Consider the following 20,308-nt stretch of genomic DNA (forward strand, 5'->3'; position numbering starts at 1 on the left):
TTGTGTGTTTGTGTGTGTGTGTGTGTGTGTGTGTGTGTGTATGTGTGGGTGGGGCGGGGGATGTGTTACCCTCAGCTCCAAGTTCTGAGGCTGATAAACATGGGGTCTGATTACAAAACGTAAATACCTATGGGCCTTGTCTGTTCTGAGCCTCAAGGGTAGCCCCAAGTCTGGGGCTAATAGATTCAACTTGTGTAACCTAAATTGCCCCATTTTCTCTCAATCTGATTCGAGTAGTTTAAAAAGCAGATGTATGGTTTTTTTTCTAGAATTTCAACAACGTTTTCCCTTATTATTCTCCTCTTCTTCAGTTTTGTTACAATTATTAAATCGCTTTATTGCTTTATTTCTTGCCCCGGTTTCTGATCCATGAAATTTCATCTGATTATATTTGTGCCGAGACGTTTAAAATATTTAGCAATTTAACTGCACTTTAAAAAACTAAAATGGTTTCTTTTCAGACCATAATAATTTAATTGACTGAATTAATGCCAAATTGTGTAATACGTTTTATATGTTGGTTAGAGATCCCGGTACCTTATGTACTTAGCCATAATGTCTGTAAGAAATGGGACATTAGGAAACTTGATAGCGGGAGTGAATTTCCAAACGTTTATTATATTAGTTGGCGTACTGGAAAAATATATATACATACGAATGGTAGATTTTTAAAGGAATGACTATGTATGTAAGTATTTTTAAATCTATTTTGTGTTCGATTCATGATTCCTTTTGCAACTAACTGCGGGGTTAAGCTCGGCCCTGGCTTGTTGTATCTATGGCAACAGCCTCCTAAACAAAGATAACACCGTGGTTAGGGAAACAGTGCAACTTCTCTAGCTAGCGTTAGTTAGCCCTCAAAGGATTCGTGTCTGTACTGCAGCCTACTGATGTCGACCTGATTTAAGGTAAGGGCCTTTCCTGAAAACCGGACACTAAGCAGATAGTTATATTAGCAATATGAATTTAGTGTACGCTGATAAATCAACTAAATTGTCGGAAGCTTGTTTGTGGGCTTCAGCATTCATAAAATTGAGCTAACCTAACCTAGTTAAAAGCGATCAAGTTTGATTGCTGCCGATGGAAATTTCAGCTTTCTCTGATGGGTTAAGTTTTGTAAAAGTGGTAGCTTAAATAAAAGTCTATTAAACTGAGTTTAAGCTTACTTTTTCTGTCCATATTATTGTGATTATGTTTACTAATTATACAGATAACATTTACTACAGTACGCCATTTATTGCCATTTTAAAGCTCATACTAAAAGCCTGAATGCTCTCTCCATCCAGCCTCGAGGCTTGTCATTGAATCTCAAAGGAACTTCAGGGCCCGACTATATTGATCTCTTTAGTATTAAGCGTTGAGCCCTAAGATCAAGTGTAGAAAAGACATGTTGTCATGATTTGATGTATATATTAGCTTCCTCTTTCTCAGTCTGATGGTCCCCAGATTCTAGACAGACACAGCTGATTTGCTGAAGAGTTGTTGATTACATAAAATTGTATCTGTTTACAGCTTTTCAATTCCACAAACATTTAAGACTTTATAATGAAAAAGCAGGTAAATGAAAGACATAACACAAGTCTTCATGCAATGTCATGCTAGTTTAAAAAAAAATAATTCTATCATTCTATAGATCTGACTTCCTCATAAATGTAGCTTTTAGAAGCTATCTAGAGCAAGTAGCTATCTCATTCACCTTTGCCCTCTTAAAGATACTGGGTGACTTAAAAATTATATCTACATGTGCGTGTGTTTATTTTATTTGTATATTATACTGTTGTTATTATTATCCACTTTAGTCCCTCTTACATCCTTCTAGTCACTATAGTCACAGTCCCATAAATATGCTGTTTTGCAGATAAATATCACAGATAAAAAGAGCACTCCAGAGTGGCCAGCCATCATGGTCCATCTGAATGTGGATCTGATTGCCAAATCTAGCAATCACTTCAAAAGCAAAAGAGACTATTTCACACAATATCTCAAGAAATTGACACATCTCAACTTTTCAAACAGGAACATAGATGACATTGTAAGTCTTTTTTTAATTTCCTATTGTATTTTAAGGCAGTTTGATAAATATTATTTTTTACATTTTCTGTCTCATGCCTACAGGATGACTTGTCCATGTGCAGAAATCTTACAGTTCTCTACCTGTATGACAATCAAATAACACACATCAGAAATCTGAGTTTTGCCTCCAATCTTACACACTTATACATACAGAATAACAACATCACTCACATACAGAACTTGTCATCTCTGCAGAAGCTGTCCAAATTGTAAGTATGTGTGTATTTAAGTATAAAGAGGGAAACATTTGTAATGTTTGTAATGATTTGGCGATATTTGTAAAAACTGGTCATGTGTGCAATGTTATTTCCAGTAAACCAAAGGTCAGGTTACATGAATGTTAACCATGGCTGTTTGTTTGTGTCAGGTTTCTGGGGGGCAACAGCATCACAGTGGTTGAGGGTTTGGAGCAACTGAAGGAGCTGAAGGAGCTTCACATAGAGTGCCAGAGACTCCCGGCTGGAGAGAAACTGCTCTTTGATCCCCGCACTGTCCTCGGCCTCTCTGTGAGAACCTCAGTACTACAGCTCGCCCACTCTAATGTCCCGGATCATTCCTTCTATGTTTATGATCTTTAATCTGAACATATTTATCACCTACCTTTTTTGTTAACATAGGCTACTACTGAGTAGTAGACTTGTGTTAAAGCTATTTTTGTGCAAGGTTAGATGATAGATAAAAGGGTTCTCTTACTTTGGCAGAAATTGTTTACTGTCCTGCAATGTAATGCTTGTTTATTTTGATAATTAAATAAATTGCAATGAGAGTAAGAGCAGCACATTTTCTCTCCATTTAGCAATGCAGTATGTTCATTTATTCATTAATAGAGGAACCAATTTCAAGGTTGAAGTACAAAAAAGTAATTCTAACTCCCTGGTCTTTTCAGGAGTCCTTATGCGTTCTGAATATTAAAAAAAATAACATTGATGAAATCCAGGACCTGGCAGTTCTTAGCAAACTCACACATTTATTTGCTGCAGACAACCATCTACAGAACATGCAGGTAAAAGATTTTCATTTCTTAATTTGTAAACTGAAAGAAATATATTAACTCATATAGTTATAGAAATATTGGATTATGTGAGGGCAATTGTATTCAGAATGCTGTGATGTTTATTTGATAAAGTTGTCTATGGTATATGAAATGGTATGTGAAATGATATATAGACTTGGGTGCTAAAACCCTAATTCTGCAACTCCTGCCAACAGTTCACAGACAGGGTCAGAATTATTTAACAAATCAGTTAGCTATTCTCCAGAGACCACCTTTGCTGACAACTTAAACAAGCACAAGTTTCCTCCTTCCTCAGTAGACGCATTTTACTTCACATCATACATCTGATATTCTATCTACTTTCATCTTTGGATGAAATAACAACTTTGCAACTACAGCTTCCACTTATGATAGGCCCTACTTAAAGTGAAATGTAGCCCTTTTTATACTTTTTGACCAATTACTTCAGGAGGTGACTCTTTTTCATACTGACAGGAACAGGCTGATGGACTGCTGTTAAAGAAATGTGGAGTAAGCAAAAAGCCTTGTAGTGTATTTGAGCAGTAACTCCTACAAACACAGCAAAAGCACCCATAAGAGTCACTGCTGCAGGTAATTGTGGTACGTGTGTCAGAGGAAGCTTTCATGTTTAGCAGATATCTCCTTTAATTTATACAACCCCTTGGCCACTATTGATTCAGAAAAGACAGCGCCCGAAGGATCGATTCTTTCTTTGCACAGTTCGGTGGGGAATCCAGAGGAAAAATTATGGATTTTTAAAAGAGATTATGACAAGCAGTCAGCCGAGTGACAAATGGGCATCTGCAGAGGCTGTTAGTGGCGCGTGGCCAGACATGTGAGGACGGGGATCGAAGCGCTGGTCAAATACAGGTTTATAACTGGCCATCATTAGTTCAGTGTGGGGCTGCAAGAGACCCCAGTCAGGAGTGCATTCAGCACTTGTGCACATGGGAGAGCAATTTGGTGCTGGGCAGTTCCCAGCAAAACCCTCTGAGTGACGGCCCTGACACGATCATTTATCAAAGCCTGAGAGCACGCGGCTCGCTGGGGTCCCGCTAGAGTTGATTGCACGCGGACTGAAAAGTGGAAGCACTTTGGTTGAGACAGGAAGGCAATGAACAATCAGAGTGTGTCCAGAGAGTATTCATATTTCCAAGCTGGATTAATGTGTCTTTAGATAAACATACTCTGTGGACAACATGCTTGAGGGCTACTGCCCCAGGGAACTTGTTAGTCCAAGTGACAGTATTTATTAGAGCAAGCTGGTCCCTTTATTTACACCTTTACTTTCACAAGTAGCTGAAACTGTTTTAAGGTTCTATGATTTAGGACACTATTTAGGACACAGTTTGAAATACTATTAAACTAATTTTGTTACTGTCCCTTCCTGAAATAAATTTTGCTACCAAGTTGAATATTAGATGCTAAATGGGACTTCCCACTTTCAGGAGCTGGAGATGGTGTTCAGCCAGTGGCCCCAACTCCATCGAATGGATTTGCGAGGAAATCCCGTGTGTCACAAACCCAAATACAGAGACCAAATAATAACTGTTTGCAAAAAGCTAGGTGAGAGATTTATGCATTGATTTTGACAAATGTATTGGTGAAAAGGAATTAATCATTTTATATTTTATTTTTGTTTATAAATGTTTATTTTAAATAATTTTGCTACCAATTTTTTTAATTATTTAGATTATTTGTAGTGTATTATTACTGGTTGTATGTGATATGTAATAACAATCCATATATTGTTGATTTTATAATTACATTCAAAAATTATGTTTTTTAATGTCTAGAAGACCTTGATGGGAAAGAAATAAATGAACTATCTAGGCAGTTTTTGATCAACTGGAAAGCCTCAAAAGAAGCCAAGAAGAAAGTAAAAGATGAAAAAATCATGACAGGACAAATGACATATCCCTTTTCTGGTATGGTCATTAATATTCTATGATCATTTTTGACTGACTTAACAATTTGTCCAATTTGTGTGATATAAATATCCATTTTATTTGTAATATTTACTACTATTAGCATTTGGGGAAACCTTTACTCTCTACTCTGAAATTCTGTGTGTATATTTATATTAAAACATATGCAGCACAGAACGTGCCATTATATATCATTGGTCTGTAACAGAACACATGCCTGTCCCTCTGTGTCTTGAGTGTTGGGACTATGACAAAATGTGACTCACTGTTTTTGTTCCAGCTGACTTTAACTTGGGCCCCCAGCATCCCTTTGCCTATAACTATGCTGACTTTCTGGGGAAAAGGAAGCCACTTGAGTATGGGAGACCCAGCATGAAAATTAGGTCAGACCCAGTGCAAACTGACCGCAAAGGGGTAAGGTATGAACAGCAGCTTCTATACCACTAGTCTCTAGGCACTCAGGGTTCACCCTATAATTCCTGACATAACGGTAGATCATTTGTATGGTTTAAGAGAGGGTGTTCTTTTTTTCTCCTACCTTGGTATCATTTGATTATATCCCCAACCATATTCCATTGCTTATTTTCTCATGAAAAATTTTGATTTAAAGTTCATACCTTATACTCTAAAAAGAAGTATAAACAATATTAACATAAACAAGCTTCATAGAGTAGCCTGCTTCCTTCCTCTCTCCTTGCCTGATAAATGGCCTGCTATTTGTCAAAAGCTACATCTCATAGGTTTTTAACTTCCAATGCAAATAAACAGCTTTCTTTTTCAAAACTAGCCTGAGGTTAACCATTGCTTGCATATACCGCTGCACGTGGGGTCATGAGCTACAGTTTAACTTTAGAAAAACTACCCTCTCCCCTGAGAGCCAACCTAGTATAGCACTTCTTCCAAGGGTGAACCATACAGCTGGAATTCGTGTTTGAGACCAAGTCGGTCCATCAGCCATACGTGGCTAGCAGTCTCTAAGGATGCAGTCGGCTATGTTCTCATTGGGTGGGAGGGGTGGGAGGACCCCTCCCTCTCTGGCAGTTGATGTGCTCAATAATACTGCATGGCCACTAGTTTGAAAATGTGCCCTGACAGACAGAAATCAGATGAAGGATGTGCTGGCCTTGCTTTCCCATATCAGTAGTTGTCATACGACAGATATACAAAACAAGGAATATCTCTTACCAACTTGTATTTGAAAATACCAAAAATGTATATAAAATATGTTCAAACAAAGGAAAGGTTTTATCATTACTGAATTACTTAATACAAACATTATAATTATGCCTTAAATGTTATTAAACTCACATGTATTTACATGTACCTGTGTTTACATTAATATTTCCATTAGTCAGTACAAGAATGACTGTAATCAATTTGCACCAAGGCTGACTAAAATTGAAAACTGAATGGCAGCTGTTTATGCCCTTAATTAGATCTTTACCATAATAATTTACTTAGTGTCAGCTGAAGTGATAAAAATGTTTATGTAATGCCATTTAAATAATTAATCATCATAATTAAATTTTAACTAATCTTCTTAGGAATAGTAAATAATAGATATTTGCTGAGTAAAAACATTCAATATTCATTTCTCATAATATTATTAAGTGTGTTAAATGTCTACTAGAATTGTCACTTTTGAAATAAAATGTGCATTATTTGTGTGTCACTGTCATTTATCTTGTGTACATGTCAAGAATACAGAAGACTGCAGTAATTGCAGGACTGGCTTCAGAAGAGAATCCTAAAATTCAGTCACGCAGCTTGCTGGGAGTGACTTTGTAGATCCCACCTCCCAGGGTCCACAGATACTTATTCACACATACAGTTTATCATGAGTGCATCTGGAATGGATCTGAGTGCTTTCAATAACATGAAGCCATAGTGGTCTATCATTACATCACTTCTATATATGTAGATGTTTCCTAGCTCTTACATGGCATTCAAGCTGATTAATATTTCATTCCAGACACTACAGAAAAACACATTTTAGAGACATGTTAATTAAATGATGCCTGTCAAAACTTTGTACATTTTATTAACTTCCAGTTATCCTTGTCAGACTTAAATGCATTAAATGACATGTGTTTATGTTTGTGTGTGTGAATCTGTCTGTGCTATTTTTGTAATTGGCAACTGCCAAGATACTCTACCACATTAAAAACAAAAAATATTTTAAGCTTTTTGCTGATACTGTCAGAATATTTTTAATTTTCCTTATACATTTTTTTTAATAGCTACCACAGGACTATTAATATTTATAAGTAATATTTAAACGAATATATTTGTAAATTTGTATGGGTAACACAGCCCTACGCTTACAAAAATTTAAACAAAGTCCCATGCTAATCATATTGCGTTTTAGACTTTTTAAAAAAATATCCATTCATCACTCAGCACAAACTATACAAAACTTAGGTGTTGTGAAGAATAGCGTGTCCAAAAAAAAGCATCTAAATAAAATGCTGCCAATTGGGTGTAATTTGGCCAATGGCCACATTAAGATGCACGATGTAATAGCCCAAATTGGTAACCACGCCAGGGTATACTGTGAAAGATGTAGGGTAATTAGGTAGAGAAGCTTACTTAACCTCTTTTGCTCTGCTTCATAATTAGTGGCCTGGAGCAAAACTGTTACTTCATCCTTACAAAAACAATGTTTATTAAGAACAGTCTGTGATATACATGTTATGAATAATTCCATTCATTAATTCTTTGACATCTCTCTGTGTGTACTCTGGAAATCGGAGTGATTAATTTAGGAGTCTCACAAGAATTTCCTTATACTTGCCTGTTGATTGCAGTGTTTGGAGTTTATTTATTAGCCGTGTCTCGGGAAATAAAGCTGTGCATGCTGTCTGCGGGGCAAAATATCATGCCGATATTCTCTCCCTTCGAGCTGCTCAGGTCGTGGTGCCATCACAGGCAACTGCTACACTGTGTAGTCTATCCCCATCCTGCCAAAAGAACATAAGTGATCTACTGGCAAACTTAATATTATAGGCTGTATCAGGAAGGACGAGGCGTTATGTGTGACATACCATGACATAAATGACCCTGTCACTGAGGAATAGCAAAGCAAACTTGATACAATTAGGATGTTTCTTTCACAATTATAACGTCTTTCTGTTGCGAATACCTTAGAAGTTCGTGTTAGGAGTTCAACTTAGACGAAAAATGCTGCCTCTGGCGTTGGAAATTGGTTTCCCCTTTCCTACTGAATAGTTACGAAAGGGAAAAGCTACAGGAGTCTCTCTCCCTGCCAGTGAGTTTTAAGGGCTCTTGATTAATTGCACCGGAGTGAAAGACTTGTCAGCTCTTTGTTTTCCCAATAAATTAGAGGCTCCTGAGACTTTACGCATTCATTCAGGTGAGGGCTCCGCGCGTGCACAGGGACATAAACGCAATTTCTTCGATAACCGCGCTTGGTTTATATAGATTTTTGCAACGAGAACGGAACTATTATTCACTTTTTTGCGGACCATCGCAGCCCTTGTCGAAGAGAGCTTGAGTTCTCCTGCCTTTATGTGTACCGCACTTCTATGAATATTACGTTAAAGGTAGGCTTGTGCTTCTCTAATCATTTCAAAAGAACTCAAAATATAAAGCATAGCTCTTCCCTAAATTTTGGTTCTATGTTATATACAACGTATGAATTTGAGAAACCTGGTGATATCAAAATTATTCTGTGATGCTTGACGAAGATAATATTCATATTTCTTAATCATAAGTTGGACTATCTAGATATCTATTAATGACCATTAATTGCATAAAAGGTAGAAGGGTAAGTCTTATATTAAAACCGCGTCGTGCATCAAAAGCACATTCATATTTAGCACGATGTATTCTATTTCTCTTTTCCATTTTTAAATGATTTGACAAACCGGTAGACGTGTTATTATTTAGATACAGAAGTGATAATTGGAAGACGGTCGATCCGCATGGATGGAAATGGACCTATGACAATTATGGATGAGAGCCCCACATCCAGTCCGAACTCCAGCCCGAGCCCTGACATGTCTTCCGACAGGAGACGCGCAGAGGCCCTGTCGCGATCCAGGGTGGTCTCGGGCAGTGGTCTCGGTAGCAGAGGGCGTCCGGCTGCAGCAAACGCCGCGCGGGAAAGGAGTCGTGTGCAGACTCTGAGACACGCGTTCCTGGAACTACAGCGAACACTACCATCCGTGCCACCAGACACTAAGCTCTCAAAACTCGACGTCTTGATATTAGCCACCACGTATATAGCTCATTTGACTAGAACCTTACAAGAAGAGGGGATGGAGGAGGGCGACAGCACAAAACAAACCGAAGCATTAAATTCACTTAAAGGCGACGGTTACCTACATCCTGTGAAAGTGAGTATAATTGCATTCGTACAACACTACTTTATACATTCTTTTTTGTGTGTGTATTGGTGAAAACATATGTTTTATAAAGAATTAAATCTATAAAATTGCTTAAAGAAATTTCTACACTTTAAACCACTGTAATTTTGAGAAATTATGACAACTACGGAAATGTGGCTTGTTAAGAAAAAAGCATTCATTTACACTCTTGATTCGATTTTTAAAAAGATATCTTTATTTTTTCTTTGTTTTTTGCTTTTTAGAAATGGCCCATGCGCTCAAGGTTGTACATCGGTGCCACTGGCCAGTTCCTGGGTAGCTCTGGTCAGAATGAGAATCAAGGAGCATCTTCATCATCTCAGACATGAAACATTTGCACAGAAGACTTTCTTGAGGCAATGATTAAAATGAAGGCTTATAACGCATCATTACAGGTCGTTTGCAGAGCCATACATAAGGGACCACTTGTGAACGCTCCTGATGTGGTTAAAATTTGCTAAGTGTTTTACTCTGTGAACGAATGAAAAATGTCTTTTTATTTCTTGTTCATTATTTCACCGACTTCATATTTAAATTAATACAAATCGGTTTACGTGAATGGCAATTTGAATGAATCGCATATGGTCATGCACATTAATAGCCTACCCTAATTATTTCCCATTTGTAAGCAAGTGGGTTGTGGGGGTTTTTTTGTTTTGTTTTTTGTTTTGTTTTTTTCCCTTATACTAAAATAAGTGTGGGCCTCTGCTCAAATGTCTATGTCTTGCAATTCCGTATCTTGTTGGAGGTATTGCCGTGTAGCTGCTTATTCTGTGTCGGGGTAACGAGCTGCCATGCTTGACTTGTTGGCTATGCACTTTTGGTTTAAATACTTGCACTAAATGCATGTGTGAATAACATAACATTTGTCATGTGAAGTGGTCTGTCAGAACAACAACAGTAAGTCTAATAGAAGCCCCGCTTTTTCTGCTCTTTCCTCCTTTCCTAAATAAATGGTTACTAGTGTATTTGTGGACTATAGTGAGAAATAAAAAGACACAATTTTAAAACAACTTGTCATGTTCTAGATTTTGAGTATTAGTTTCCATGTTGTCTGAAAATGTTTTTATTTTGTTGGTAATAAAGGGATGAGGGGGAAAAAATGGAACTGAATTAGTATTTCAGATTTTAACCCGTTGAAATTAATTTAAAACCCATTACGTTCACCACAGCTCTAGGCTCACCAAAGCAGAAAATTTGATTAAAGTTGTTTTAATTATTCGACTTCAAATTCTGTACAAGTAGCAACATGTTACTATAATATATAACATACTTGAATCTCCAGGTACTGTAGAAATTATATCTTAAGTCATATTTGATTTAAAACCCACAGTCCGCTGGCTAATTTATTTTTTATGTATTTATAGCCTCATATTAGTTAATGTTTTGACTAGGAGCACGAAAAAATTAAAATAAACAAATAAATAAAACTACTAATTATTCTTGTCAAAATCAATAAATGAGAGCATGGTATGTGGAATTGGCTCGTTTTCGTTTATAAATATTGTATTGGAAGATGTGTTGGAATGTAGCCCAGTAAAACATCAGTTAAGTTGTATGTTGTATACAACATTGTATGTATGTTTATATATATATATATATATATATATATATATATATATATATACACACACACACACACACACGGTCCATATAGTTGTATGGAGCGCTTTAAAGGTGACAAATATGTGAATAAGTTTAAACTTTAAGCGTATGTATGTGAGGTTCTACGTGATTTCTAAATGTTCACATATTTGTTACTTCTGCGGCGCTCCGCACGGCGCTCTATGGGGTGCTTCTCGGAACAAGAACAGTGCGCATGTGTAGTCTACATAACTGGGAAGGACCTTTCCGCTGAAATAGTGAAACGCGCCTGCGTTACATCCATTTCCCTTAAGCATGGACAAAGCGAAGGTGGAAGTTTTCGGGGACGTGGAGGCATACAGCTAGCTAGCTAGCTGGCTATGTTGAATGCTCAGGTAAAAGATGTTTCAGGATGATTCACACACATGGATTTAAATCGTATGCTCTGAGACTGCAGCTAAAAGACGTCGGCAAAACGATATCTAACGTACGACATCTAACGTTTCTTAGCGAGCTAACATGTCCAGAACAAAAGACACGGGGTTAGCTAACTTAACTACCTAGAAAATAATTAGGTTCGTTCTTGTATCAAATAATAATTATTTTAAATAAATACGTTCCTTCCGCCTATTAAATATTAACATCAGAGTCACGTCTCAGTTATAATTTCTTTGTACACATGTTTTTGATCTGACCACGTGGTGGACACGTTTCCCTTTCCTTCGTAAACAGTTCAAATGCATATCTAGCTAATTGTAAGATAGTGGGACCTTATCGAAAATGTTTTAGCTGGGAAGTTTAAATTAAGTTCAAGCATTTCATGTACCACGAGTACCCACATGTAGGCAGGCTACTATGATTCGTGCCCTAGCTAACAGCTAGCTAGTTACCATTCTGTGCTGGCGTTGCGGGCTGTAGCTAGCTAGCTAAATGGGCAAACGCGGCTAGCGGAACTAACTGAATTCCAAATGGTAGAATTGTTATCTTTTAGTTATCGGTGGAGCTGTATAACATGCAGTATAAGTGTTTCAAATTTAGGGCAGAAAGTGTTTAACGTTTAAAGTCCTGTGATCTGCAGCCTCTCGTGTAAACTAGCTAACTAGCGTAGTCGAACGAACTAAAGCTCACGTAAACGTTACCATGCAAAGACAACGTCGCTTAACTGCTGACTTTCTCTCCACCGTCTTCCAAAAACACAAAAAACGGAGTTGGTTCGCTATAGGTTTATTTCTAGTTTATGGCTTTGCTTGACTTTGTAAAGGAAATCTCTCGACGTGACTGCCGGACCCATTTTGTAAGGAAAGATTGTGTGAAATGAATTTAAGCACTTTGGGAGGTGACCCGTTATTTGTTTATCAAGTATTGTAATCATGACCCAGCTTGTTCAACATGCAGCTTTAAATATCCCTGCTGTACTGTTATAAATCATGTTGGCAGTTGTGTCCCAGATAGGTTGATAAATTGCCCCTTTGCTATTTTAACTGCTGTTGGTAGGATTGTCCGCTGGCTCTGTCCAGGGCTGATGTCCCTTGTGAGGCCAGGTTGGTTTGGGAATGGCCTTCACATGACCTACTCTGGGAAATTATGAATTTTTAGCCCTCCCTATGGGGCGGCAGTCTTGGTAAAGGTCCTGACCCTGAGCTGAACTAGCCTTTGTGGGCCTTTTTGCTGGTGTGAGGAGCCTTGCTTTCAGGCTGTGTTACATGTGCACTTTGACCTTTGGCTCATCAGTCAACTTTTGAAGATCACTTATTGATTGTACCCTCAGTGATGCTTATCTAAAGCAGTATAAAATCAATACTTTTAACAACAAAGAGCTAATTAGTCAGTGGTTATTTTGCACAGATTTTTTTCCCCTAGGGTTTCAGACCCAATTTCAATTCAATCCCAAGTTTTGAATTTTATTGAATTCCATGTAAAAATACTAAATAGCATTCTCTCCTCTGTTTCAGTGGGGCCAGATGAAGACCAACATGCTATTATGAAGGTCATAAGATGAGGTAATAAAACTAGAGGTTGTTAAATATAAGTTGTCATTCTAAAGTATTCTAGTACCAGTGATTTGTTACAGCTTTGATGATTTTCACATTTTTGCCGTTTACCCATCTGACCAAGCTGGGTTGTTGACGACATGCCTATCTGAGCATTCAAGCAGCACAAATGCGCTCTCTCTAAAGCATCTCATCACTGATGGAAGACAAGTACTCATGCACTTCTCTTTCTGCCCAGAAATAAAGGTGGCTTTTGTGGGAGGTTGAGATGACCTTGGTCACCGCCAGCTAAGGACAAGGTAAATTAACTTTTTGTTAAAATTGTGGCTACAAGATGCTGGAAATATGATGAATGTCATATTTTTGCCGTTTACCCATCAGACCAGATTGGGTTGTTGAAACTGTGACTATCTGAACAGGCATCTTGGGTCATGCATGTCAAACTGATCAGGTTAGGAGTGCTGTTTGTGTAGGATGAGACTTCAGATTGTTTACTGTCACAAAACTAGACTCGTACTCTTGAAAGAATCAGATTCCCCCCCCCCCCCATTTCAACAAATGAGACCTTTTTTTCTTTCCTCCTCCAAAGTACTGGATTAAGGGTAATGGACTGCCATGGAGTGTCTTACATTTGGAATGCATCGAGGTGAGAAGAAACATTTTAGTTACTCTTATGCTGATGCCTTGGTTACAATGCAGATATGTTCTGTGATGATTTTCACATTTTTGCCGTTTACCCATCTGACCATATTGGGTTGTTGATCCTGTGACTATCTGAGTTTTCAGTTTTGCATCCACTATATATTGGGTGGTTTATGGTCTAGTAAACAAAAGCTTTAACCCCCCCCCCCACCTCTTTTCCCCTTTGTGCTAGAAATGAAGACTGCCATGACTGATTACAATGACCTCAGTGGTGCGAGTCATCCATTGCCAACTTGCTGTCTGATCATGCATGAAAATACAGGTTGAATTGACATAATGGCAGAACGTTGTGAATCAAGCAAAAATTGCAATGACATAAGGTGTTTATTATCCCAAATTTGTGGAAAACTTGACTGCTGTCTCTTGATGTATTAAACTCTCAATTTAAAATGCCCTTCACCTTCAAGTGAAAAACCTGCATGTGGGCTAGCTGGTTACTTAGAGAAATTGGGGCCCCTACTCTTCTGTGATGTAGGTTGCAGGCCCTGGTGCATATGTGTACACAAAGTGCAAAATCTGCTGGTGGAAGCCTTCCAAGGTCAGGTCTCGCCTCTGCAGGGAGTCCAGGTCACGCAGATCACATGGAAACGTGGCATCGGGTGGAATAACAAGCGCTGAGGCCCCTGCAAGGCAGACTCAATAATGTACTATAATGAGGTTGATCTTAAGCCTTAAAATGATGGTTAACTAATGTATAATGCCACATGGATTGCAGTGTTCAAATCCCCCTGTAAAATAAATGTCCTGAAGAGATTTTGCCTCTGTTCTTTCATAGTCACAGCCTGTGTCAGCATAAAATTGGAGGGTTCACATCACTCATAAGGGTCCTCCATTCAACGTATTAGAGACCGAGTCAGGGCGTTTTGTATTCAAGGTAAATGATTAAACACACATTGAACATGCTTATTAGCAAAGTTCCCTGGGTGCAAAATATGATTTAAACAGGTTAGAGACAGGTTTAGACTTAAACACAAAATTTGCACTTATGTCAGACTTTCTACAACCTATTCAGAAAGTTTTCTTAAAGAAACATGCATACAAGCGAAAGTGAAGGCTGTTGCTGTAAAATGTTATGCAGAATTCGGTTTGTAAAGTGCCTATATAAACATGTAAAATTTACAAAAGTAAAGAGTTTACCATGTTTCAGGGTGATTGAGTTCTCACAAAGCAGCACTGCAATAACTGCATCATATTCTAGAACACGTGTCCTTAAGTTGAGCTTGGCATGAGCTTGTGCCAGAGCTATCCTAAAGTAAAGAAGACATTCAGTATTTAGGGACACTTTGTACTACTGGTACTGCAATGCAAGGGCTTTTTATGGTTATGAGATCTAGGATAAACCTGTAGTATTAGAGTAGTGAATGAATAGTGTAAAATATTGAGCACAATTTCCTATACAAGCAGTTTGTATAGGACTTGCAAAGATCAAATGTCTGTTTTTTACTAGCTTTTTGTCAGCCTAAACAATTATTTTACATTAAACTGGGTCACTGACGCGTGGTTACAGTTTTTAGAAAGTTTTTAAACACATTTTAGGGTGGAACAATTGGGCTGACGTTCTCCCAACTGGAAAATGAAGGTAAATAAATAATGGGAAATGTTATATGACTACCATCTAGTGGTAAGACATAACTTTGCACAGACTAGCCTGAAACTTGTTTATATTGTTCAATTTAGTGTTTTCCCTCTATGAACCTAATCAGAACTGTGATGGACAGAAAGAACATGTAGCGTGGGTGCACATTTTTACAACTGGTCGCACAACAGTACAAGATGCCTGGAAGCTGAATGTTTTTCCTGGTCCATCACTGAGTTTGCTATCTGCCACCTTAAGGCAAAGCTATGTTTGTCCTGTGCTTACAGTAGTTTGATAGATGTGACAGACACCAAAGACGCCTGGGCAGAATCTGATCGCACTCTCCTACTGGCCATGTAGTAGCCGTAGATCATCTTCTCAGCCTCAGGGCTCATGTCAACTTTGAGGCCCCGAGCATGAGCCAGGAGCTGAAGAAGAGAAAACCAATGTGATCAGTTAATGTACATAATATATTGTATTCAGACATAACAATATTGACAGGAACATTGCCTTTAACAAGTATATAGTTGCTATAGTTTATCAAATGTATAAAGTCTCTGTGAAATCCTTTGAATGTCAGTAATGGATAAGTGTTTTTAGGGATTAACCTCTTTGTAGTCCTGTGTGGTAAACTGCATGCTAGCAGGGTAAAGGGGCTCTCCTGGTGAGATGGCTTGCCTCAGTAAGTGTACTGTCATAGGAAGGCATGGGTGGTCAGCCCCTGCCTCCCGACACTGGATCACTAGTCCAAACGCGTTTGTGACCTGTGGGGGCACTGGACCCATCTCCTACATACATGCAGAACTAAGGTCATGGATGACTGAACTACTAATATTTATATAGTATGCAAATCAGGTGAAGTGAGAAAAAATTATAGATATGAAAGTACTAAATGGTTATTAATAGTAGTAGAGTAACTTCTACCATATAATAGTGCAACTAGGAAATTCTCTAAAATGGAATCTATTGTCTCAGCTTCCTGATACTAAGTGTGGCTAGAGGTGGGGTTGCTTACTGTTGCAGAACTCTTTCAGTATTATGACACTAAAAAAAGTAACAAAAGGTAACAAAGAGCTCTCAATAGAACTCTGGTTCTCCAGTCTTAAGTTTAGTTATCTTAGCTCATGGAAAGGTGTCTCCAGTTTCACAGTAGTGATTGGTTCCAACCACCACCATCATTTAATGGTGGTGGTATTCAAAATGAAAGATTGTACTGGAATCGTAAGGTTAAAAATACTAATGGAACACTAAGAGGTGTGTTTTTATCTCAAACAAAAGCTGAGCTATTTACACAAAACCTCTGACCCAGGTAAAATTAGCTACATTCTGAAGAAATGGATAACAACAACGTTGTTATAAATTGTAAGGTATGCAATTTCCAATACAGTATATTTCTTACTGAAAACAAATGTATTTGTATTGTATTTAAAAGAAATCCTATTGCTGGATTAAATTTATTTATTGTGTTTGCTATTCATATAACAGGATGTGGGTGCACACCCACCACTGAACCAAGCACTATAGTTTCAGGTCTGATGAGCTTCCTGGATGGGGTTGCTGCGTCGGTCAGGGCCCAAAAGTTACACTGGACAGGGAAGGAGAGTAGCTGGTCAGCGTCCTCCCCATACTTCTTTCCTGGGATGAATACAGACACTGCTCTGTTTTCCAGAACTAAGGAAACACAAGAGTCGTGATATTCATGAGAAAAGGTAAAGAGGAACAACATTTCTCTTGAACTGTTGCATGCTCTACTGCCTATTCATTACTGTGTCTGTAATTCACCAGTTTTTTTGCCTCATAAATACATTATAATTTTCCCATGGTACCTGACTGGAGTGCATCTATCCTGTCTCTCTTGTAGCATGTTAAGTCTCCCAGCAGGCACACGCCCCCAGTGGCCAAAAGGGCAGATCCAGCACGGATGTTGGCTGTTCCTGTTCCATGGTCATCTCTGGACAGGGAAGCAAACAGCTCTCCAGTAACTGGGTGACGAACACCTCGTGCAGCCAGGCCCAGACAGTATGTCATTAACCTGACAATTAATGCACATAGTGTCTATGTAATGCCTATGTAAGCTGTGTAATGCCTGTTTTCTCATGTTATCTAAGTAAGTAGTCAGTGTAAAGTTTACGTGTAATTTACTGTAAATAAAGCAGTCTGTCACCTTCTCACAAGATAATTAGCTTCTATTTACTGAACTATATGATTAGCTAAAAGGTTGGATGCCTGTTTTTGCCTTTGCTCTATTAACTCTTATAAAAATCAAAGTTGGCATTTCTACCACCGGAGGGCCTGCATGTATAGGGTAAGGACACCTGTCTATGATAAGAGTGTCACTGGTGATTGCAAGCACATCTAGATGGTTGTGTGCTTCTTCATTCTCTCCCTCGGTCTGCACCAGGCTAAGGAGAAGTAAAAGCTTCAGGGTGCTGTAGAGGCCAGGCGGGACTACTGGAGATGCAAAAGTGTTAGCCACAATGGCAGAGAACCTCCATGGAGAACTGGCTGAAGTAGCGTGTAGGGCCTTGAAGTTGTCACTCACCAGGCAGGGATCTGAGAACGACAATCTAAAATCATCTACACTGACACTGACATACAGGTGTGCTATTGTACCAAAATGAAAAGCAAGCCTCACAATTAGGCATGACCGTTTGAATGCTGCAGGCCTCTATGCTCCAACTAACACTGGGCCACTGGTGTACATGCGCTGGTATCCCCACCAACTGATAAATCTGACCAATTTTCATGCAGTTACATAGTTCATCTAGGAAAATAAAACAACAATAGTCAGGGGCTCTTCTTTACTTATAATTTAAAAATAACATGCCTGTTACCAAGAGAAACACTGTAGACACTCTTTAAGACAAAGGTCCTTCTGTCTGTGCTAGCAAGTGATGGGTGTACCATGTGTTTATTATCATTATTTTTTAGTAACTAGATCTTGGTACATTGAATTCCTAACTAAGACAAGGTACACACAATATGCTAATACAGACCAGAGGACCTACAGTATATTCAGAGCAGTTTTATTGGAGGGGGCAGGAATACCTAACATTTCATGAGGGGCACAGACTGTTTGTCTGCCATGACACTCATTTTATTTGAGCACTTATCCTTAACATTTTTGAGTTTAGCTGAAAGCATTCTAACCAGGTGTCCATGCTTTGAATGTATGAGTTTAGAATGTCTGCTAAAGATTCATATCATACCTTAACCCACCTCTCAAAAACAAGTTGACGGATTGATATCTCAGGGAAGAAGGGTCATGGCCTCTTAAGACATCCAGTGCCTTCACATCCACAAGCTCAACTAGTTGTTTATCTGAGCAAAATTAATGAGTCAATTAAATAATTTTAAAAAGCTAATCTACAATGACCATCACAGTCTCATTTTTGAAAATGAATTAAACCCAACTTCAATTGTTGGGTGTAAATATCTATAGTGTGGAAAATCTGCTTAATATGTTATGTGTTTATTTAGCTGCATCTCCTCTGGACTGTTTGTGAACTTCTAACATACACGTTAAATGTCTTTGTATCATTTACGTTTATTGGACAGTGGTATTGGTAATGTATTTGTTTATGGTGATGTTGAGCTCTACTGGTTAATTTATCATGAATGGCGAATAAAGTAAAAAGAGAGTAAAGCAAAACTGCACATGTGATGAAAGGTACTAGTGTACATCCTGTTATTTCATTCATGTGCCTCCCTCAAGGTCAGAAGAATTTGTGCACTCGGTTTTGAATGAAAGAGACTGTTGGCAGCACTATTCAGTCATTCAGTTCTCACCGCCTAAAACACGAGACTTTACATCCTCTTTGAGTGGTGAGGTGCAGAGAAAGCAGATGAAGTCGTTTCTGACAGTAGCAGATTCTGTAGCTCCTGGGGCATGCACTCGAATGTGGTGGAAACCTGTTGGCATAGTGACAACAGCTACAGCCAAAGACAATGGGAGCACTGAAAATGTAATCACTGAGGATACCCGATTTACCTCTAGAGCAAGGACATTTTTCTTCTGCACAGAGGAATCTGGCTCCTCGGGTGTATTTAGTGATAGGAGTCATTGCAATTACAAGGCCCTCTATTGCCACAGGCCTCATTGGACCGTACCCACGGGGGAAGTCAGACAAGTCCATAAAGTAGTTTGGAAAAGGTGGAATGTGTGTAAGTCTCAGAACAACATTAACCTCAGGGGGTGCAGGAAAAAACAATTCAATGTTTATATTACATTTCTTATCACAATGAAAAAAGTAAGGAATGTTTATCAAATTTCAGTATTCATATCCTTACCTGGTTTTCTGTTTCTATATGCTCAATTAGTGACAATGTCTTTATTGCCAGAAAACAAACCTGTAAAATTAAGAAAGAAAAAAAACAAACCAACCAACCTTTAAAGTTATCTCTGAGTCATAACGCTAGCTGGCTATTTAGAAAAGCCACAAGGTCATTGCAACCTCTTATCTATAAAAATTACAGATTGGAAGAGTGAAGTAGCTTTCATAGGATCGTGTAATATGCAGTCTCCCAGTAGAGCATCCAGTTCAACCACATCGGAGGGATTAACGTCCAAACTAAATCGATACACTGCTTCCACTTGTTGCGAATCTGGGAAAAAAAAAAATCAGCTGGCTAATTAAACAAAACTTAAATGGAATGATTACAGTTACTGTTAACACTTAGCATGATGTTTGGGGTCGAGTTTTCTTTTGCCTGTTTTTAAGTGCCTATTCATGGAAAGGTGTAAAATGGCCAAGTTAGCTACCTAGTGTTAAGTTTGTCAGGTAGCAAGATAGCTAGGTAACGTTAGCTAGCTATCACGTACAGGAAAGGACCGTTTTTTGACCAACCTCTGAAATACTTGCATCCCTCAACGAGCTTATTCAGCCCTCCACTTCTATCCAAGTATGTTATTATAGACTCTTTCATAGACAGAAGATTCTCCATATTTTGTTCGTCAAAATAATTACTAGTTAGCTAGCGAAAGAAAAGCAGTCTCAGTGCTGACCAAATAACCATCTCTCGCGGACTATTTTGTCAGTGGAATAGAGAAT

General features: G+C 38.4%; 3 protein-coding genes and 1 long non-coding RNA gene across 9 annotated transcripts; 3 read left to right on the forward strand and 1 right to left on the reverse strand.

Moving 5' to 3' along the window:
• Positions 1-815: 815 nt before the first annotated feature.
• Positions 816-7,185, forward strand: ppp1r42 (protein phosphatase 1, regulatory subunit 42). Of its 6 annotated transcripts, none has more exons than XM_027004459.3 (9): positions 816-908; positions 1,859-2,032; positions 2,116-2,282; positions 2,441-2,579; positions 2,960-3,076; positions 4,537-4,654; positions 4,885-5,016; positions 5,297-5,435; positions 6,717-7,185. In XM_027004459.3, exons 2-9 carry the CDS (start codon positions 1,904-1,906, stop codon positions 6,802-6,804), a joined length of 1,029 nt encoding a protein of 342 aa, XP_026860260.3. In that variant the 5' UTR covers positions 816-908; positions 1,859-1,903; the 3' UTR covers positions 6,805-7,185. The 6 variants fall into 6 exon arrangements, with proteins under 6 accessions (XP_026860260.3, XP_081573327.1, XP_026860262.3 ...); XM_081717201.1 differs by having other exon boundaries at positions 6,724-7,185; XM_027004461.3 differs by having other exon boundaries at positions 5,297-5,430.
• A 1,250-nt stretch (positions 7,186-8,435) lies between these two features.
• On the forward strand, positions 8,436-10,417 carry tcf24 (transcription factor 24). Its single transcript, XM_027004389.3, has 3 exons — positions 8,436-8,579; positions 8,926-9,374; positions 9,629-10,417. Exons 2-3 carry the CDS (start codon positions 8,961-8,963, stop codon positions 9,731-9,733), a joined length of 519 nt encoding a protein of 172 aa, XP_026860190.1. The 5' UTR covers positions 8,436-8,579; positions 8,926-8,960; the 3' UTR covers positions 9,734-10,417.
• An 841-nt stretch (positions 10,418-11,258) lies between these two features.
• On the forward strand, positions 11,259-17,254 carry LOC113573868 (uncharacterized). The gene is made up of 7 exons (XR_003410250.3): positions 11,259-11,383; positions 12,941-12,988; positions 13,218-13,278; positions 13,569-13,625; positions 13,854-14,555; positions 16,782-16,966; positions 17,119-17,254. It is a non-coding gene; the product is annotated as an uncharacterized LOC113573868 (long non-coding RNA).
• Positions 14,138-20,245, reverse strand: mcmdc2 (minichromosome maintenance domain containing 2). Its single transcript, XM_027004419.3, has 14 exons — positions 20,105-20,245; positions 19,732-19,862; positions 19,548-19,607; positions 19,249-19,444; positions 19,047-19,169; positions 18,477-18,578; positions 17,893-18,021; positions 17,573-17,810; positions 17,084-17,289; positions 16,762-16,928; positions 15,866-16,045; positions 15,543-15,685; positions 14,819-14,928; positions 14,138-14,304 (listed from the first exon to the last, which is right to left on the reverse strand). Exons 1-14 carry the CDS (start codon positions 20,199-20,201, stop codon positions 14,138-14,140), a joined length of 2,049 nt encoding a protein of 682 aa, XP_026860220.2. The 5' UTR covers positions 20,202-20,245.
• Between the last annotated feature and the right edge of the window lie 63 nt (positions 20,246-20,308).

This window comes from Electrophorus electricus, chromosome 1 (assembly GCF_041902795.1).
Source record: "Electrophorus electricus isolate QZ-2024a chromosome 1, ASM4190279v1, whole genome shotgun sequence".
Lineage (NCBI taxonomy): Eukaryota > Metazoa > Chordata > Actinopteri > Gymnotiformes > Gymnotidae > Electrophorus > Electrophorus electricus.